An 18,934-nucleotide genomic window follows, 5' to 3' on the forward strand; every position below is an offset into this window, starting at 1 on the left:
GCAGAGATGATCAAATTCCCCTCTTGTTGTTGCCTTCTCCTATAAGCTAAAAGAAACTCTATAGGTATTTTTTTGAGGCACACTCTCCTAACCTGGCTTTCAGTATGTGAAAATATAAATGAATAGGTAGATGATAGATAGATAGATAGATAGATAGATAGATAGATAGATAATTACAGCTAATTAGGATAATCAGTGAATCCACCACATATTAGCAACAAGAATCATTCAAAAACACAAATGCTTAGATACACACGTTAAAACACAATCAATAACAGTCAAGACAGTATGTTGCCACTAGATCTTAGCAACCATAACAGTAGCCCTGAGAAACACAGTATGACTAAATCACAAAAAGAAGGACTTAAAAAGCTGTTATGAAGAGGCAGGTGGATCTCTGTGAGTTCGAGACCAGCCTGGTCTACAAGAGCTAGTTCCAGGACAGGCTCCAAAACCACAGAGAAACCCTGTCTCGAAAAACCAAAAAAAAAAAAAAAGCTGTTATGAATATGCACATGGATCTTAAAGAGAGGAATAAATCCTATAATGAAAGTAATGAAAATATGAACAGTGGAATGAAATGAGGAAAGCTCTTCAAGATTTGAAAGTGGGAATGGAATCCTTAAAGAAAACCCAAATTTAGGAAAACTGGAAAGGAAAAAGTCATCAGAAACTGAAAGAGTAACCTCAGAGGCAAGACAACCAATATGATCCAAGGGACAGAAGATCTTAGGCATTGTAGACAAGATAGGAGAACTGTGTAACTCACTCAGAGAAAGTGTTATATCAAAAGATTTCAGATACAAAATATTCAGGACGCAACCATATGAATCTCTGCATCTATATGTGTTTCCTACACTTTTTCTTCTGTTTGTTTAGTACAATTTCAGATTGTTTTTGTTTTATATTATCTTGTATTATTATCCTTTAGCTAACTTATTGTTGTCTAAGTAGAGACAAAAAAGTGGATTTAGATGGGAGGTGAAGTGGGGAAGTTCTTGGGGGAAAAGAAATCATGATCAGAATACATTATGAAAAAATGTTTTCAATAAAAATGGAAGTAAGAAATACACACACATGTACATCTATCTGTACAGAGTTAGTTTTCTCTCAAGTAATACAGTGTCCTCTGCTCAATATTTGATGGCCTTGTCTTCATCTTCTTATTTTAATGTAGTTTTTATGTTGAAGAAACTATCCACTAAATAAGAAATGTGGTGATTATTTACTAATTTAGTGACTGCATATCTTAAGCTGTATGAGAGGAGAAAAGGAAACATTAAGGAGATCATTGACCACATACACACAAAATAAAAAATGGTGAGTTCAGGGAAATTAACTCCAGTCAGGATGAATATTTTCATTTTACTTATTGTTTTCTCCTGAAATTATTTTCAATGAGATTCACTTAAATCAATATGAATGGCACTGTAATTCTAATGTCTGAATTTAAATGCTTGCCTAATCCAGTTGCTTTATGTGAAGACATGAAAATCACATTGTGTTTAAGGTTATTTTCCACAGTACACAACTTAAGAGTCTGCTTCTTCATACTCTGTTGAATGGTTATGAAGTTATCAGCTGCCAAGATTCATATTAGTGAAGTGAATTATGCAATTATATATTTATCTCTGTTTCAAACATTCAAATATTAGAATAATTAAGACATTCCTGCTCAAGAGGCAGCAATAATCTCTACAAACAAAATTTTCATCTACTTTTATATGTTCCATTAGAAATCACTATATTTTTAGATATAGCCTATTTAGCACCTACAAACTCAAACTCTGTCATATGTAAAACCAATATCATAAACAGAAATGTATACTTACCAAAAATAAAGTCAAACTAAAACAAACCAACAAAACATTGCTTTGCAATTTTTAATTCTGTTGAAATAGATAACTGAGTTGTTTAGCTGTATTAGTGATTAATATCGGGGTACTAATAGTGTATTCATCATGCATTAAGAAAAAAATAAAAACATTTCTCCTTGGAGTCATTTAAACAAGAGTGAGTTCAGATTTGAATTCTCTTTCTACTCCCTGTGTCTTCCTTTTTTCTGTCTTTGGTTTGAATCTGAATTTGTCTCTGACTGAAGAGTATCTTGTGACTCTGTCCTGTGGGTCTGTTTGTGTGACTGTGTCTAACAAAAGGTGTTCCTCTAGCTTTTCTGAACAGCGTAGAGAACACCTAATGGAGAAGCAATGAAGGATTTTTTTCCAGAAATCTTCAACAGAATTGTACAAGAGATTGAGGCATTGGCTCCAACGTACCCCAGCTGATCAGATAACAAACAGTACCATGAACATCATTGTTTCTCAACAAATATTCAAATGTACGGTGGATATTCATTTTAGAAGATTGTTTTCAATCTCTGTAGTTGTTGCTGTCAGCAAATGATAACGTTACAAACTATATTCGAGGCGTGGAAGAGTACATAACTTAAAATTGCAGCTATGCGTTGTCTTAGGTTGGACAAATTGTTTCCATGGGAAATCCAAGACAAGTAAGGTTGATTGTTACATTGTTCTCTTAAAAGAAAATGACACAAGCAGCCTGAGCACACAGTAGGAGAGCAGTCTTAAATCTTCAGTAATGTCAAGGTGTATGATAAACTTTGTGAAGTCTGGCAGGAATTCCTGTCTCTTATAATGTATGAGATATGTTTTATCATAATGCTTTGCCACAAAGAACTCTTCCCAAGAGATCAAATAGTAAATAATGTGTAGTGTAACACAAACAATGTATAATAGCAACAGTTATCACATCTAAGTCAATAAAACAGTGTTTGGTACTTTTGAAACACTTGGATAATTTTGTCTTAGATATTAGTGGAACTTTGGAGACAAAACACTTATTTAGAGCTTTATTTATTTTTAATTTTTAAAATTTATTTTGTTTATTATAAAAATTTCAACTAAAAACATCATGCAATGACACAAAAATGTAAAACAAAACTAGATCAGAAATAAGACAATGGCTTGAACCTGTGATATGCAAATCATTTATGTATTAGATCATTGGGATTTTTCAAAATAGGTTGGGACTTGTCCATGCTAAACATGTTGTTAAATTTTCATTATGTCTTCTGTAGGTCCAATTTATTCACAAAAAAATAATGTTTACATAATCAAAAATTCTGAAAACAGAAAGGGCAGAAATATTTGCGTGGCGATCTGAAACTATGTCAAACCCTGACAAACACCAACACTGTCAACGCTTCCCACCTCTTGCCGTAAAGTGCAGTTATCTTAGCCACAACTATTTGGTTTCTAAATGATCTTCATTTTTACAATAACATTGTACTCCTCTAAATAAAAAAGGTCCAATTTGAGCATTTTACTACAAAGAAACTCAGTTTTATGATTTTCCTACAGTTTAGGTGGATTTATTTCCGTATTTCTCAAATAACAAGCTTCAGAGCATTATGTGTGGCACTAACTAACCTCTAGCTTTTTTATAAGCTAAAATCTTGAATGTATGAAAGCTCTTCTTCAGACTTCAAAGGCAATGAGTTAATAATTTCATACTTCAAACTTGCTTGTATTTCTATTTTCCCAATCTAAAGTGCTAAGCAGTGATCAACCATTACAGTAGTCTATAGGACACTAATTTTCTCAACTGAAAACAAGAAAAGTCCATTTGTCCCCGGTATGTGCCTCTTCCAGTGGCAGCTTCAAATGCTCAATAGTGACCAATCACTATAGTAGCATACAGGAATCTATTTTCTCAATTAAAAACAAGAAAACACTATTTTCCCCTTATGTGTACCCTTTCCAGTGGCAGCCTCAAAGGTTTGATGAGCACACAGCTATTTCAGGCTACTGTGCACACAGCAGGTCTAAACTGGAATATCTGCCTGTGGCCTATTGATGTCATCTAAAAGCTGAACTAGCACATGCTGAGACGTGGGTCACTTTACTGTGTATGTTGAGAATCTTTCTGGAATGCCATTATGGCTCATGGTAACATTTTAAGGAATCATTAATAAATATGCAGTGAATGACAGAAGCAAAGGAATAATATGAACCAACCCAACCAGGCAGGTTTAATAAAGCATCAGAAGTATTAAGTCTCTCATCAGATTTCCTTAATAAAATGTCCTTAAAGGACAGACCATAGGTCTGGCTATAAACTTGTATTTCTGTGCAGAAAAAGAAACAGCCTGCCATGTCTATAAAGGTTTCCTTCTAACATGAGGCCTAAACTGATTCTCCTTTTCATGGTACTACACAGTCCATTCTGTTCCCTTAAGAATGCTGCAAAAACCTTAAATGCTTGGTTTAACTATGTGACCTGCAAACATACACTAAAGAGGACATCTTACATGCTTTTCTTTCTTAGGGATATGGAAATTTTAATAGTGTAAATAAGCATTTTCTATGAAATGGCTTATGGAATGCGCGTGCCTACACAAATGCAAACTATTGCCGAAATAATATCATGCACGCCCACGTCAACACCTTGCTTGAAAAACTCTACTTAATGCCTTTATCCTGCTTTAACATAGTACTCTATGTTAAATCGCATTTGGAATGAAGTTACTGCATTGATCTTGCACCACAAATACTGTATGAACATTGTTAAACCACACCCTTAGATATTCTTCTTCAAAAATATCTACATGTTACCCTTACAATACTGAAGAACATGTTGGTTTTGTTAGAAGAGTGTGCAAATAAACTGAATAAGTTGTTACTGATGCTTTGTTCACTTTTAAAGAGGCACTTCTTCATATTCTCTAGAGTACATGTTGTCATATTATCTTATATAGTAGCCAACAAACTATGTTTCTGAGAACATGAGAAAAAGAGCTCTTTATTTTTCAGCCAGTTTCGGAAGCAGTCAATCTTGAGACAACAGAAAGAAAGAAAATATTTGACTGACACAGTGAAAAAATATATAAAAAATGGAAATTTGGCATAGAGCTCAAAGGTAGAGCACCTGCCTGCATGCTCAGGTCTGGGTTCCATGCCCAGCACCATTTTTTAAAAAGCAGTGACCTATTCCGAATTGATATGGTATCTCGTAAAAGTTCATAAATGTCAAGGAAATGAGACCATTTAAATGACAGAATAGAGGATTCAAAGGAAAGAGGAGCAGCCATTAGAACCATCTAGTGTGAAAGAACACTGGCATGCTTATATACTAGAGAATGTACCATAAACACCGCTACATGATGTAAAACATTACAATAGGGAAAAGTTGCCTAAATCGTGCTTTAGCTGATGCTGAGGGGAAAATTTATGAATTTGAATAAATATCCCTTGACTAAGCAGCTTCAAAACCATTGCTAGAAAATCAAAAGACATCATTGTTTTAATTTGTTCATTCATTTTTTTTTAAATATTGCACACCATCTAGCCAACTTTCAGTTGCTCATTTAAAGAGGAGCAGACGCTTGGCAATGCCAATGAGAGTTTTCCAAATATGAATTGGGAGAGAGTGTGGATGATCCTAGTTATTTTTATGTGACAGTAACTTTACAGTTGGAGAAGGATGCTGGCCATGCTGGATGACATCTGAAGCTGGTAAAACTCTGAAAACTGTCAACAAACAGTGAATGTCAAGAGAATGATATTGACAGTCTATGCGTACATTAGTCTTCTTTTATTTCAATGACTTCTGCCTGATGCATGTTTACAACATGAGAAAAGTCCAGGACTATAGAAGTATGTCAGGTAGACAAAGAAAAACACACATCACTTATTGGTGCATCAGTTATTACGTAGTAGAATTGCCCTGGCATTTAATTCCCATTTCATTTCAGTTTCGGCTACAAGGATAGACAGAATACCCAGATAATCACTATTATTCTAAATTCAGCTGAAAGTTGTCATTCTTAAAATATCTTTAAAGTATATTTCAAAAACTCATAATCTTTACAATTTTATAATCATTAGACAGCCCATGTTACTTTAGACTGGTGTGTTGATTCAACTTTGAGATTTTGAGCAGCATGATTGAAACTGGATTTTTGAAATGTTGGCATATGTGTGTATCAAGGCTCTTATATGACTTTATTTGTACTAGTTTCCAAAAGTTATTGAAGATAATTTTTTTAAAATAAAAATGGTAAGTTCTCAATCTCAAAATTCACCGTGCCAGGAAAGTGATAACAATCTTGCCTTTTTACGCAGGAATTTGAAATTTAAATTAAGATGTTTAACATAGGCTATAATTATATAATTTATGAAATAAAACTTTAAATCATACACAAATTTGAGTCTAGACTTAAACTGCTGTATGCTGTCTTAGATGCCTTCCAGTACTCTCAAAGTATCTGTCAAATATCATGTACTTTTAATCTTTTCTCAAAAAAATGTGAGCATAAAAGAACATGCTAACTTAAATTTAAAAAAAAAAACTCTTTTGCTTTTTATTGCCTGCTATCTATGATATATGGAGATTCATGGTGTCTTTAAAAAGGAAAAACACACTCGTTAAGGTGCCACATAATCCAGATTTCATTTTCTGATATATGAAATCCTTTGAATAGGTATCCTGAGGTCTGTCTTATGTTTTCCTTTTTCTTTACTTCACTGAAAGTTATTTTCCATGATATATCAATGCCTATCATATCAAGAATTTATTGAAACTCAATGAAAATATATGTTATGTGAATATTGATATTTTTAACAAGTACACAATGATTTGAAATTAGCCCCTATTTGTAAGGGATAAACTTTATGTTCAATGCTGAATGTTGAAATTATTCAGGAACTAGTTCATCTTTTTTTAGTCAAATTTTGGATGAAAATATTCTTAAGTACACCAGACAAGGATTACAATGGGACTCTTAAGTAAAGAGGACATTGTGAAAGCAACAGTTTAGACAAATATCCATTCTCTATCAGAATGCTGTGTCTTGAGTGGAGAAAAGCATTTTTCTACAAGACTCTGTGAATCAAAGAACAGAGAAACATCGAGGTTTTTCATTCACCAGATCCTCATCCACTATTTTTCTTCAGAATGCAGTCAGGGATGGTCGTATAATACCTCCTCTGAAAAGAAAATCACTAAACAGGAAAACATTAATCATAACAATTTCCTGGAATAATTGTTTGCTGTGCCCAAAGTATGTTTAAATATTGACAGTGTTTCAGAGAAAAACGATGAAACAATTCACTATGATAGCAGAAATATGGCTTCATAGGAAACAGGGATACATTTAATTAAATTTCATAGTGTATGTGTCTTTATGCTTCTTTTTATAGTCCATTTCACTGGCTCAAACTTGTGAGTCAATCTTTCTCAAATTACTTTACTACCAAAATTTACAAACTTGATGTGAAGACTATATTGTATTTACAAAGAACTTGGCACTTACAGAATAAATTATTGACTTTTTAAAATCTAGCCCGGGGCACCCATGGTTTAGGCAAATGTGGAAGCCAGGTGCCTTATGCATTATGCTACATTAACATGAATAAGGTTTTCCAGCAGGTAGATGCCACAGTGCTGTCCCTGTTGTTGAAAGCCAATACCTCCCATTTCTAATCCGTGGGGGAGAAGTGGAGAAGTTCTTAGTCCAGAGAAAGTAAAGGCTGCCTGTTTTCTTCTTCGTTTTTATCCATGCGCTTCAGGGCTGTGGGATCCACCACCGATTGTGATCTAGAAAGAATGAAACCAGGGGCAAGGAGTTAGCTCCCAGGATTAACCGCATGGCATCATCTTCCAGCTTTCCCCCACTGCTTCTCCCAGGACCAGGAGCCTCATCAAGGGATTTATGAACTGCGGATACCACACGTTTAGAGTACGGCATCAGAGTGAGCAAACGATTCCCTCTGGCTTCCTGGGTTGTGAGCGGCAAGAGGTTCTGAGCAGAAAATAATAGGAGTAATGTTGTCCTGACAGCTGAGCAAGCGTATTCTCTCTACTACACTGAAATTTTCTAATAATTTCTAATAAAAAATTTCCAATTAGAAAAAGAAATGATAGGTGCTTTTGATGATGATTTCAACATCAGTATGAGGCTGAATTCCTGCCTTAAAATAACCCATAGAACAAATCCAAAATAACTGTAACTCATTTTTAATCATAATCATCTCTCATTTTCAATTATTACATCACCACCCAAACCAAAAAAATCAGAATTTGAATGTAATTATGTTAAGTTTCCCACTAGAAAAATCCAAATAAAATAAAACATATATTTGAACACATCAGAAAACATTTAAAGATGTTTAAAATAAAAAGGCTTATTTGGGCAGGAAGATTCTATAAATAAGAAAGCACACAATTTCAAAACCCCCCATATATAAATTCTTTTGATAGCAAGGTGGGATTCTATACCCGTTCATCATTAGGAAACTGCATGAGAATGTGAAGAAGAGAGAACAATGACACATGCTAATATTGTGGCAGGAAGATGCCCTTTCAATGGCTATGGCATTAAGAAGGAACTGCCCTTTTAGAGCCCTCGCTGGTAATGGATTCTTCCACACTGATGAACTCCAGCCAATTGCCTTTTGCTGTAGCAATGTGCCTCTTAGCAGACTTCATTAACTCCCAAAAAGGAAGACTCTCAGCTAAATTACAATTGCACATGCTAATAAAAAGAGTGCAATGGAACTAATTATGTTTTCAAGAAGCACAAGATTCACCAACAAATGCTCCATTTATTTAAATAAACAATCCTGTTTCAGAAAAGAAAATGAAGGTTCTTTTTCAAGTGGGGAGATGGTCCGTTTCTTAGTTAAATTTTCTTTTCTCTAAATATTAAATAGACACCAGATTTTGCAAAACAGACTGATTAAACTCTTCTGTGTTTCTCTGTGTGTTTTCATGAGAAAAGGATGATGAACAAAGAGGAGAACAGGAGGAAAAGAAGGCAGAGAGAAAAGGGGAGAGGCAGAGTAGAGGATCACAGAGTTAGATGCATAGTAAGACTTTGCTGTCTCAATTTCTAATGAATTTTCATACAAATAATAATGATATTAAACATTCAAATGAAAAACAACAAGAAATATAGAGTACGATTTAGGAAAACACAAAATACCATAAGACTACATCTACTATTCAGACTCTGAACTGCCTTAATCATCTCCAATAGGTAAAATCCAAAGCTGTGTTTACCATAATATTCTGTTAAAACACACTCCCAGATATACACATACATTATTTTCAGTTTAAATAAAATATATTGTCTGAATTGGAATTAAATTGCTACTTTATTTTTTCTGGCATTACAGTTTTCAGAACTGTTGGTGGGTAAATGTTGGCCCCAATTGCACAGCAATTTCACAAGAGAAAAAAAAAAAAACTACACTCAAAAAGATAGTGTTGTCTTTGGTACTTAGCTGCCCCAGTTGTATTACTATTTAGTCTGGGGTTTATTCTTACTCTCTTCTGTGAGGGAGGGGGTGGAATTCTCTCTATGAGAGAATTGTGTACAATCACAATTCTTCCTAAGTATTTTATTCCAGCCATGATGTAGGAAACTGTCTACCATTAACTTGCTATGTATATCTAGATATTTTATTTCAGTAATAAAAACAAGTTAGGGTCTGGGGAAATGACACTGTTTGTAAAATGCTTGTCATGCAAATATAAGCACCAGAGTTTGGATCCTCGGCATACAAGGACAAGCTGAAAATTTGCCAGTATCTCTAACTCCAACTGCGAATTCAGAGATAAGAGGATTATTGAAGCTCAATGGCCAGCCAGGGTAGTAAAATTGGTGATCTCCAGAGCCAACGAAAGACCATGTATCAAACACAAAGGTAAGAGCTGTCAAGAAAGACACCTGACATTGACCTCTGGCCTCCATACTTATGTATATTTACCCACATACACATGCACCTACACAAGTACCCACACACATACACACATTATATACACAAGCATATACAACACGAAAACAAAGTTAAATTTGTCAATATTTATGTATGCGGCAATTATGCAGCTATAATGGGATGCAATAAAATATTTTAGACCTAGACTTCAGAAACAAGTATTTCAATTCCAGTTGCTTCTATAGCCGATTTGCTTACCTTTCAACCATGGGAAAGCTATTAAAAGGCCTAAGATTATATTCTTATATATTATTATATATTACATATATCATTATTACATATATTATATATGTAAAAGTGGGGGAGAACCTCTTCTTTACATTAACATAGTGAAGATAAAATATAATAACGCATACCTAAACCTCACACACATGACAAACAGAAAGGGCTAAGGAAGTAGCTCACCGAATATGATTATTTGTTCACTGAAATTAGAACTGGAATTCACTCTCCTTCTTGTCTCTTACCCTTCTTATAAATAAGATCAGACAAGTACTATCTTGTCAGTTAATTGCAAGAAGCAAGAGTATGAATTTCTGCAAGTCAGTAGAATACAGATTGACACATAGTAGGAAGTGTTCATACCTTTCAGCAAAATGATTATCTGCAGGAAACAGCTGCTCAGGTCATATGAATTCACAGTGGCTGTGACTGCATGCACAAAACCTAGATAACAATAGGCCAGGCCAGGCAACGTCTCTGCATGGATGAACTGTAAGAGTTGGGATTGGGGCAACTCATGAAGTCCCACCACTCACTGAGATACTATTGACAACTGATGACTTATAAAGGAGGGAGAGTCCATTTTCTTTGGAATATCTGCTGCGGGAGCTCCTTCTGCTCCTTCAGCCAATAGCCTTTAAGATACTAGCCCACTTGGGCATGATCTCTTTTGCTTTCAAAAGCAGTGGTAGCCATGCACTCCCTCTCTTGATTCAGACTCTGCTTCCCGTTACTAGACTATTTTCCTGATTCTTCAGAGGGCTGTTATCTAGAATGGTGATTTGTAAGTTTTTCCTTTAAATAAATAACCCTTTTATTAATCATAATTCCAAACTGGTATGGGATTGTTTTGTGACTTACGCCTTCAAATATCATCACTGAGAGATTACTTATGTTTTGACAAAACTGTAGTATTAGTCTTGCTGCATGTTCTCAGGTACTAGCCTAGGGCCTAGAAGTGTAAGATACAAAACATTCCCAGCACTGAAGACAGGCATGCTCTAGTGAAATTTGCATCTTTTCAGCTGATCATGTTCTTCTCTTCCCAACAAATTCACACAGCAAGACAACGCCAATAGGATTGAAAAACCTTCAAATGCTATAAACACTCACTAATGAACAAGAACCTTTAAAGTTCTGATCAGCTCCCATCAGCAGCAAAACAAACAAATGGCATGGTGGATGAGCTAGAAAGCCTGCTCTTCAAGAAAGAAAATGCCCCAGTGAATTGGAGTAAAGAAACATAATCCCAACTGACTTCAAATTAGGGCTACACAGCTTATCTAACAAGGAGATGTTACTCCATCCAAAGCATGTTCCCGTGACAAGGTTAAATGCAGAGCATACAATTATGGGGTCATGGGCTAATAGTGGACTGTTCAGTTTAGGTGCTCAGTGGGAGCCAGCAATATGTTTTGATTTCTTACATAGCAACTACTGACAACCAGAATAAAAGCTAACAAAGGCAAAACACATAGACACCACTAGTCACAGTAGATTCAGCTGTTGCCTATTAGTTATGAATACTGACCTTAGGCAGCCATTGAAAGACAGAAAACAACACACTCTTTCACTCAGCTGGCATGTAGTGGGCCACCATGGAAGAAGACTTCCTCCAGGAACAAGGAATTCAGAGAACAGAAGGAATACATCCACCATCATCTTCACAAAGTTCATACTATAGAGTAAATAACAAACTAGCCCCAGTCATTACATTGGTAAATGATAGGAAGAAGAATTTAGAAGAACACTGTTTGATATGGAATGACTGGAATGAGTAGCATGTAGAAATGGTTAAGACTGAGTGGTTGAAAAAGGGAGCAAAGACCCTTTTGAGGAGGTCCCGCGCTGGGTACCAGACATTTCAAGATATGTGGAAAACGAACTCAAGCCAGAGATGTCAAGTAAAGGCTTTAGAGAGGGACTAACTGGAGAAGCTGATGAACAGAGAGAAGGCTGCTGCATCTGAAGGTAGGGGAGGAAGTTGCTATAATAACGTAGTGGAGAAATACAGCAGGCCCAGATGATACAGTGACTTAAAGTGTTGTTAGTCTTGATACAATTATCAGTCACTTGCATTTAAATGGGAGTTGTGTATGACATAAAGGATGTTTGTATTTCCATGCAGATTATAAACAAGGGAAAGGGAATCAGATAACAGTGGAATTTATGAATGCAATTTGATAATTCTTGGGAAGGGAAAAGACAAACTGTGAGTGACAGAGGTGCTGCTGGACTGAAGAGAGAAATGCATTCATGGGATGTGATGGAATTGTGTGAATAAAACTGTCACAGGAGGAAAAAAATCAAGGGAAAGGGCATTGTTAATAGCAGAAACTAGGGGCCATTAGAGACATCTGTCTCTTAAGCTTTATAACGTTCACGTCCAGAGAGGCCACTACTGTCACACTGTCATAAAAGAGTGAACCGACTTTTTGTCAACAATCTGAAAGTCTCCAGATGAGCCTTGTTCAACACACATACACACACACACACACACACACGGAATGGGAAAGCACTGAGAATACATTATTTTAACAAGTTTTCTGTGAGAACTAAAAGGCAGAACATTAAGTACCATTTTATGATAAATATGTAATAAGTGTTAGAATATAATAACAATTGTTAGTAGAATTACTTTTGTTATCCAGAGACATTTACTTTTTCAGCATTCTTGTTTAGGAACCCTTTTAGAGTTGGAGAAACACTGTGTAAATACACACACATACCCATTTAATTACACACATGCAGGCTTTGAAGGCAACTCAGTACCAAAGAGAATCCTCAGCAACCTATCAACAATCACTTCAGGAGGTTAATGAACCCTCAGGTTTGCTGATAATTACTGTATAAGGCTGCCAAGTGAAGGGAGCTAAGAAACCTAACGTAAGCTTTAAAACAAATTTGCTAACAAGTAAGAAAATGATAGGTAGCAGTGAAAAATTCCCCAGTTCTTTCCTTTTACTTCCAGGAGGTGTACAGCTGCCGGTAGTGAGCAAACATCATTTACAAACATCATGCACAAAGACATGTACATGTTCATACACACATGAAACAGAGAGAGAAAGACAGAGACAGAGACATAGAGACAAAGAGACACAGGAGCAGAAAAGGAGGAAGGACGAGAAAGAAAGAGTGGAAGGGAGGGGGAGATTCACTCTTTAGGATTTTGCTTGATACTACCTGAATCAATGCTTTAACCAAAGAACCATGAAACCTCCATGAAAAAAAAAAAAAAAAAACAAGATGCAAGATAGGGTTTGTCATGAAAAGTGAAATGTCTGCATCTTTCGAGAGGTAGCAGAACACCACATACTTCTGTTGATAGTGATTAGACTTGTGTGATCTGTTAGCATCGTTAAGCTGCACTCTGCTGGGGCCAGGGAAGTCTGAGAATCAAAGTAATATCGTTTGCTACAGGATTCAGAGGCAGAGCAATTATGCAAGCATACATATGCAATTCCTCCACCCGCTAACTGAAAGAAACAGCATAAAGCATTATGAGTCAAAACAGGAAGAGGGACTGTAACACAATAATGAACCTTATGATGATTAAACCTGTGAGGTTGGGACAGAAATGGCTACCTTTAGACAAAGACCGAAGAGAAAGATTGAGCAAGTAACACAAGCTTGATTGTAGTTTTCAAAGTGTGTGTGTGTGTGTGTCTTGTAGTTGTCTACATGACCCATAAAACTTTTTTTCCTAAGTGATCAAGTGGACTTTATGTACTTATAAAATGCCATTGTCACAGCAAGACTTTAAAATTCTATTAGAAAGGAAATGAGACACACACATGAAAATTACGAGGTCAAACTCAGTGTCCCTTCCCCGGGAGCTTTACCGACTTCCCAGTGGATTGGAGCATACCTCTTCATGGATTTGGGGGAGAGTTCCTTTTCTACTTCCTTCACAGGCATGCTGTAGGAGTCCACGTTGTACTCGCTGTCATCATCGTACTCATGGTCTAGCAGGGTTCTTGCCCACGTCCCCATGTCATATGGGGGCAACATTCCTCCAAACTCAGAAGGCAGGATCTCAGGATGGATTAGTTGGTGTAGACTGTTCAGGTTGTTACCGTGCAAGAATATCTATAAATGCAAGGTGACAGATGTGGGAAAAAAAAAAACACATAGAGAAAACTAAATACCACATAAAGGTTGGTGGGAAGGGGAGAGGCTAGAAAAGCAAATATAGAAGGTTTATGTGTCTCTTACAACATGTAAGTTCTTCTCTATGAAGTAAACAAGATTGTATGATTATCTAACATTTCATATAAAAGTCCTGAGGAGCAGGAATATTAGTTTCTAGAAGGTCAGATAGCTACTGGGCTAAAGACCTAGAATTACAAGTTTGGTTTTTCTGGTTCTTTATAAGAACTATGAACAGAATATTCTAAGTTTCACATCACCTTTGTAAACCTGTTGAAATACGTAATGGTGCTATTCAATCAACTTTTTCTCACAAGGGATTTTTTAATTCCAGAACTTTCCAAGTTATCCAGACCAAAAGCTGCCTCCATATCAATTTCTCATTATTGTCAATGAAAATAAAAATACTGTAACTATTCTACTTTAGCTTTATAATTTGAAGTGAATACTATAAGGGAAAGTTGATTAGTATCCTCATAAGTAATGGCTGAGTGAGGCCCGCATCTCAAAGGACACATGATCTGCATTATTGCCAAAATCCTCTGTCCTAGAGATTTCTATATTCATTGTCTAAATGAAAGTAGAACAGTGAATTGAAATGGCAACATCATAAGTAAATTTATTATTGGTATTATTTTCTACATAGGGTTTTTATAATCTGAAGATGAATTCGAGCACAGTTTGAATTACTTGCTACCTCCATCAGTTGCTACCCTTTCTACATTTTTATTAAGAATCATTTAAATTATTTTATTTTAAATGTTTTCAACAATACAAATATTAGAATTCTATTAATTCACAACCCTTTGACTAAAATAAGATTTTATCAGTGAACAAAAACTTATTTTCAGTAGTTAATAGCCAATTTGCATCACTATTAATAAGACTTTTAGAGAAGACATGATACACTGAGGTTTCAAGATATAGACAAAGCAAGCTAGAACTGAGCTGAATGCTTCCTACATGTTGACTAGTTTTCATAGTTTCAGAAGGTTCTGTGTATGCTTTTCTTAGCATTTTTTGACATGACACAGAGCCCAACTGCCTTCTAATGATTTATGTTTATATCTGTATACAAATGTGTATGTTTTAGCCATAGATACCACTCTCAGTTTTTAACCAGATAAACTCCTCTTTGCCGTGCATGGTAGTGAATATAGGGACACAATGTTGCTTCAGATACTGAGAATGGATGATTGAGGGCTCAGCCCTAAACAAGACAATTTATTCTATTCCACCTAAGGTTTGGGAAACGTTGTGGAAAAGAGGGCAGAAAGATTGGAATAGCCAGAGAAATAATTTCTTCTGGACATTGCACAGTCAATGCAGCCATGATCTCCTACTGCTGCAATTATATTGCAATAGATAGGGGTCTGCCAACAGTCAATCATGGACGCTTATAAGACTCTCCCATTCCTTGCTGAATTATTGGAAAGTAATAGGTTCTGGGACAAGGATCAATATCTTCTGCAATTAATTGCGTGTCCACTTATGAGATGATAAGGCTGCAATGGATAACTCCAAACCCATGGTCCCAAAGAAGGCCCTAGTTTAACTCAGTGAATAGAGAGATGAGGCTGTGGGTAATGGGGTGAAAATAGAAAAAAGACAATGGGTGACAGTAATCAGAATACACTGTATATACATATATGTCATATGTATGCATATATATATATATTATGTCTATGTGCACAAACGTGAAACTATCAAAAATTAAATTTTAAAAAGTTTAAAAAATTTATGTTTCTCTCAAGTCTTCCTTTATAATCAAGCTTTCATCATCAGCTATGGACCCTTCATTCCCCTCCGAGAACAAGAGATTTTTAAATTGTAACTCACTTTACTTCATTTTCATTCTATCATCACTAAATTATAAATTGATCAAAAAGCATCACTAACATCCTGTTGATGAAGGCTGCTTGTTTGTTCCCAGCAGCCCAGACCCCAAATAATCACATAGAAACTGTATTAATTAAAACACTTCTTGACCTATTAGCTTATGCATATTTCTAGCTAGCTCTTGCATCTTAACCTATTTCTATTATTTTATATTTTACTATGAAGGTTGTGGTTTACTGTCTCAGTGCATGGGCATCTTCCTCATCTGGTGGCTACATGGAGTCTCTTTGACCCTGCCTACTCTCTCTATATATCTTATCCAGCCTGGCTATATCTGTTAAGTCATTGGCTGAAAGCAGCTTCTGTATTAACCAATGACAATAAAACATATTCTTTGCATACAGAGAGTAATCTCACATCACCATCCCATGCAAATTTCTGTAATATTTATTTTGAAAGTATAGTTTATAGGTAACTTAATTTCACATTTTGGGTCCAAGATGAATAGATTAACTAGCACATTCATATTTGTTCTCTGTATCTTTAGAATCTACACGTGTAAATATATAGGAAAATATATCTTTAACATCAGGCAAATTTTGAGAAATTGCAATTACCAATCAGCTATTATTCTTAACAAATTATGGAAGACTAGAAACAGGTGTCAGCCAAACATTGGCGAGTGTACAGAACAATCAGATTCTTTAATAAGCAATTGCAGTGTTGGAAGATGCCAGCTGCACCACCCATAAACCAGGTTAATTGAAAATATAACATCTTCCCACTGCAATTTAAGACCACACAGCCTGTGTGTGTGTGCGTGTGTGTGTGCAAGCGTGCATGCATGCTCACATGCATGTGCATCATATATGTATGTATGTATGTATATATTTATGTATGAATGCATGTATGATGTATGGAACACACACATACATACTAATATTCTTCAGTTGAAATTATTTCCCCTGAAAGAATCTAAGTTTCAAAACCCTTGTCATACCAGCTCTCTAACTCTGAAAGCATCAGATGTGTTTCATCATAACAGAATCCTCCATCGAGTCATGAAGGAAGGTGTTGTGGTTAAAAACAACCCTTAGAGCAGTAAATTCTGCAACTCTCTGCTGCCTCCTCCCTCAGCATCGCTTTCAGCATTGGCCTTGATTCCACTCTCACTGAGGAAATAGGGCACTCAGCTGCAATCCACCCACCAGCATCTGTGCCCATGTGTTCTGCTTCACCACTAGAATAGAGACAGCATAATTCCCACAAAGACCAACCATTACACGAGCAAAACAAGAGCTATTCTCTTTTCTCAACCCAATTTTATTTCCCAACAATTACCCACATTTTTCCCATATTAAAACATCAATCTCTCCCATCTGAGGAGGAAAAAAAAAGCTTGCTGTCTTCAATACCTTGCAAACAGATGCATAAAAACTCCCTTGGCGCTTTGATTCTTATCTTAGCTCCAACTCTTTATTAACAGCAGAACTCACAAGGGAAGTTGTTTTTATGCATTGTCCAAATACTCACCTCTAACATTTTATAAGCCCAGCCCATTTCTACCCAATCTCTTAACACTACATGGTATCACCTTTTGTTCATATCGCTCTCCCTGATGAATTCAATGTCCAATTTTCATCTCATTTATACACAACCCTTACAGAACTACGTTCTTCTTTAATCCTCTTTGCTGATAACTTTTTTTAAGACAAAGTTTCACTACATAGCCTGGTTGACTGGGAATCCATTATGCTCATTGGGTATACCAGACTGCCCATGAACTCATAGAGATCCACCTTCCATGGCCTCTCAAGTGCTGAGATTAAAGGCATGTACTATCATGCCCAAGTAGACTCTACTTTTAAACCAGATTTATTATTCATAAACTACCATCTTTGTTGATTCTGTTCAATCTGCAGATTTATAATACTAACTATACTCTAAAAACCAGTGTCTTGAATCCAGACTTATCTTTAACTCTATATTTGAATGATCTCTCTCTCTCTCTCTCTCTCTCTCTCTCTCTCTCTCTCTCTCTCTCTCATTCGCTCTCTTTGGTATTTTCACTTCACTTTTCAATGGATGTCTTAAATTCAAAAGGTACAAACTGAACTCAAAAATCTTACCGCCAAACTGTTTCTCCTTATTCTTAGTATCAGTAAAGATTTGGTTATCTTTCCTGTTTCTCAAACCAATACAAATGAATCATATTTCACTTATTACATACCCAAATTGTAAAAAAAAAAAATGGTGATATCACTCAAAGTAGCTATAGCCCCACTACTAAAATCACCTTCCACTGTATTATACCACAGCTCAGATCTCCTGGGTCGTCCTGCTGCCACTCTTCTTCAGAATGCTCTTAAGATGGCAGCCAGAATGGCCATGACAATACATATACCAGATTACATCACTCTGCCCACAATCCACCACTGACCACTCTATTCCCTGCAATAAGTAAACCCTGTATAGCCCCATATTTCCTACAAGATCTATTCTTTTTAATCTATCTCCCACTGCTGCCTTAGAGTATTTGTAGTGCATCTTTCTTCTTCTTGAATATTTCTGCCTCAATATATTTATGAACTCCGGTGGTCTGCAGAAATCATGCAGTGATATTTCAGCTGATATAGCAGAAAGCTAATCCACCAGAATGAGTGCGTTCTGACGGAGATAAACCCAGTTTGCAAGGTGCTAGACCTACCACCTTCTGCATACTGACTCATTCTCATAATGGATCTCTTGTAAAGCTATAAGCACTTTTCCTTGGTGCAAGATTCAGCAGAGTATGGATTATTGGGCACAATTCTTTTCCATGTACTGGTATATTTGGTCATCCCCCCACCCTTTGTGAGACCTTCAGTGGGAAATTTAGTCACACAGTCAATAACTTTGGTTCCACAGTCTAATCTCCACTTTGT

At 36.0% G+C, this 18,934-nt stretch overlaps 1 protein-coding gene across 3 annotated transcripts in view; it reads right to left on the minus strand.

Moving 5' to 3' along the window:
- Positions 1-2,885: 2,885 nt before the first annotated feature.
- Clvs2 (clavesin 2) overlaps positions 2,886-18,934 on the minus strand; it is an 82,783-nt gene continuing 66,734 nt past the window's right edge. For all 3 annotated transcript variants that reach the window (XM_057763243.1, XM_057763242.1, XM_057763241.1), the window contains exons 5-6: positions 13,891-14,111; positions 2,886-7,617 (exon numbers count right to left, since the gene is read on the minus strand). In XM_057763243.1, coding sequence (XP_057619226.1) covers positions 7,530-7,617; positions 13,891-14,111 — 309 coding nt within the window. In that variant the 3' untranslated portion in view covers positions 2,886-7,529. The remainder of the gene's footprint in view (positions 7,618-13,890; positions 14,112-18,934) is intronic.

This window comes from Chionomys nivalis, chromosome 2 (genome assembly GCF_950005125.1).
Source record: "Chionomys nivalis chromosome 2, mChiNiv1.1, whole genome shotgun sequence".
Classification (NCBI taxonomy): Eukaryota; Metazoa; Chordata; class Mammalia; order Rodentia; family Cricetidae; genus Chionomys; species Chionomys nivalis.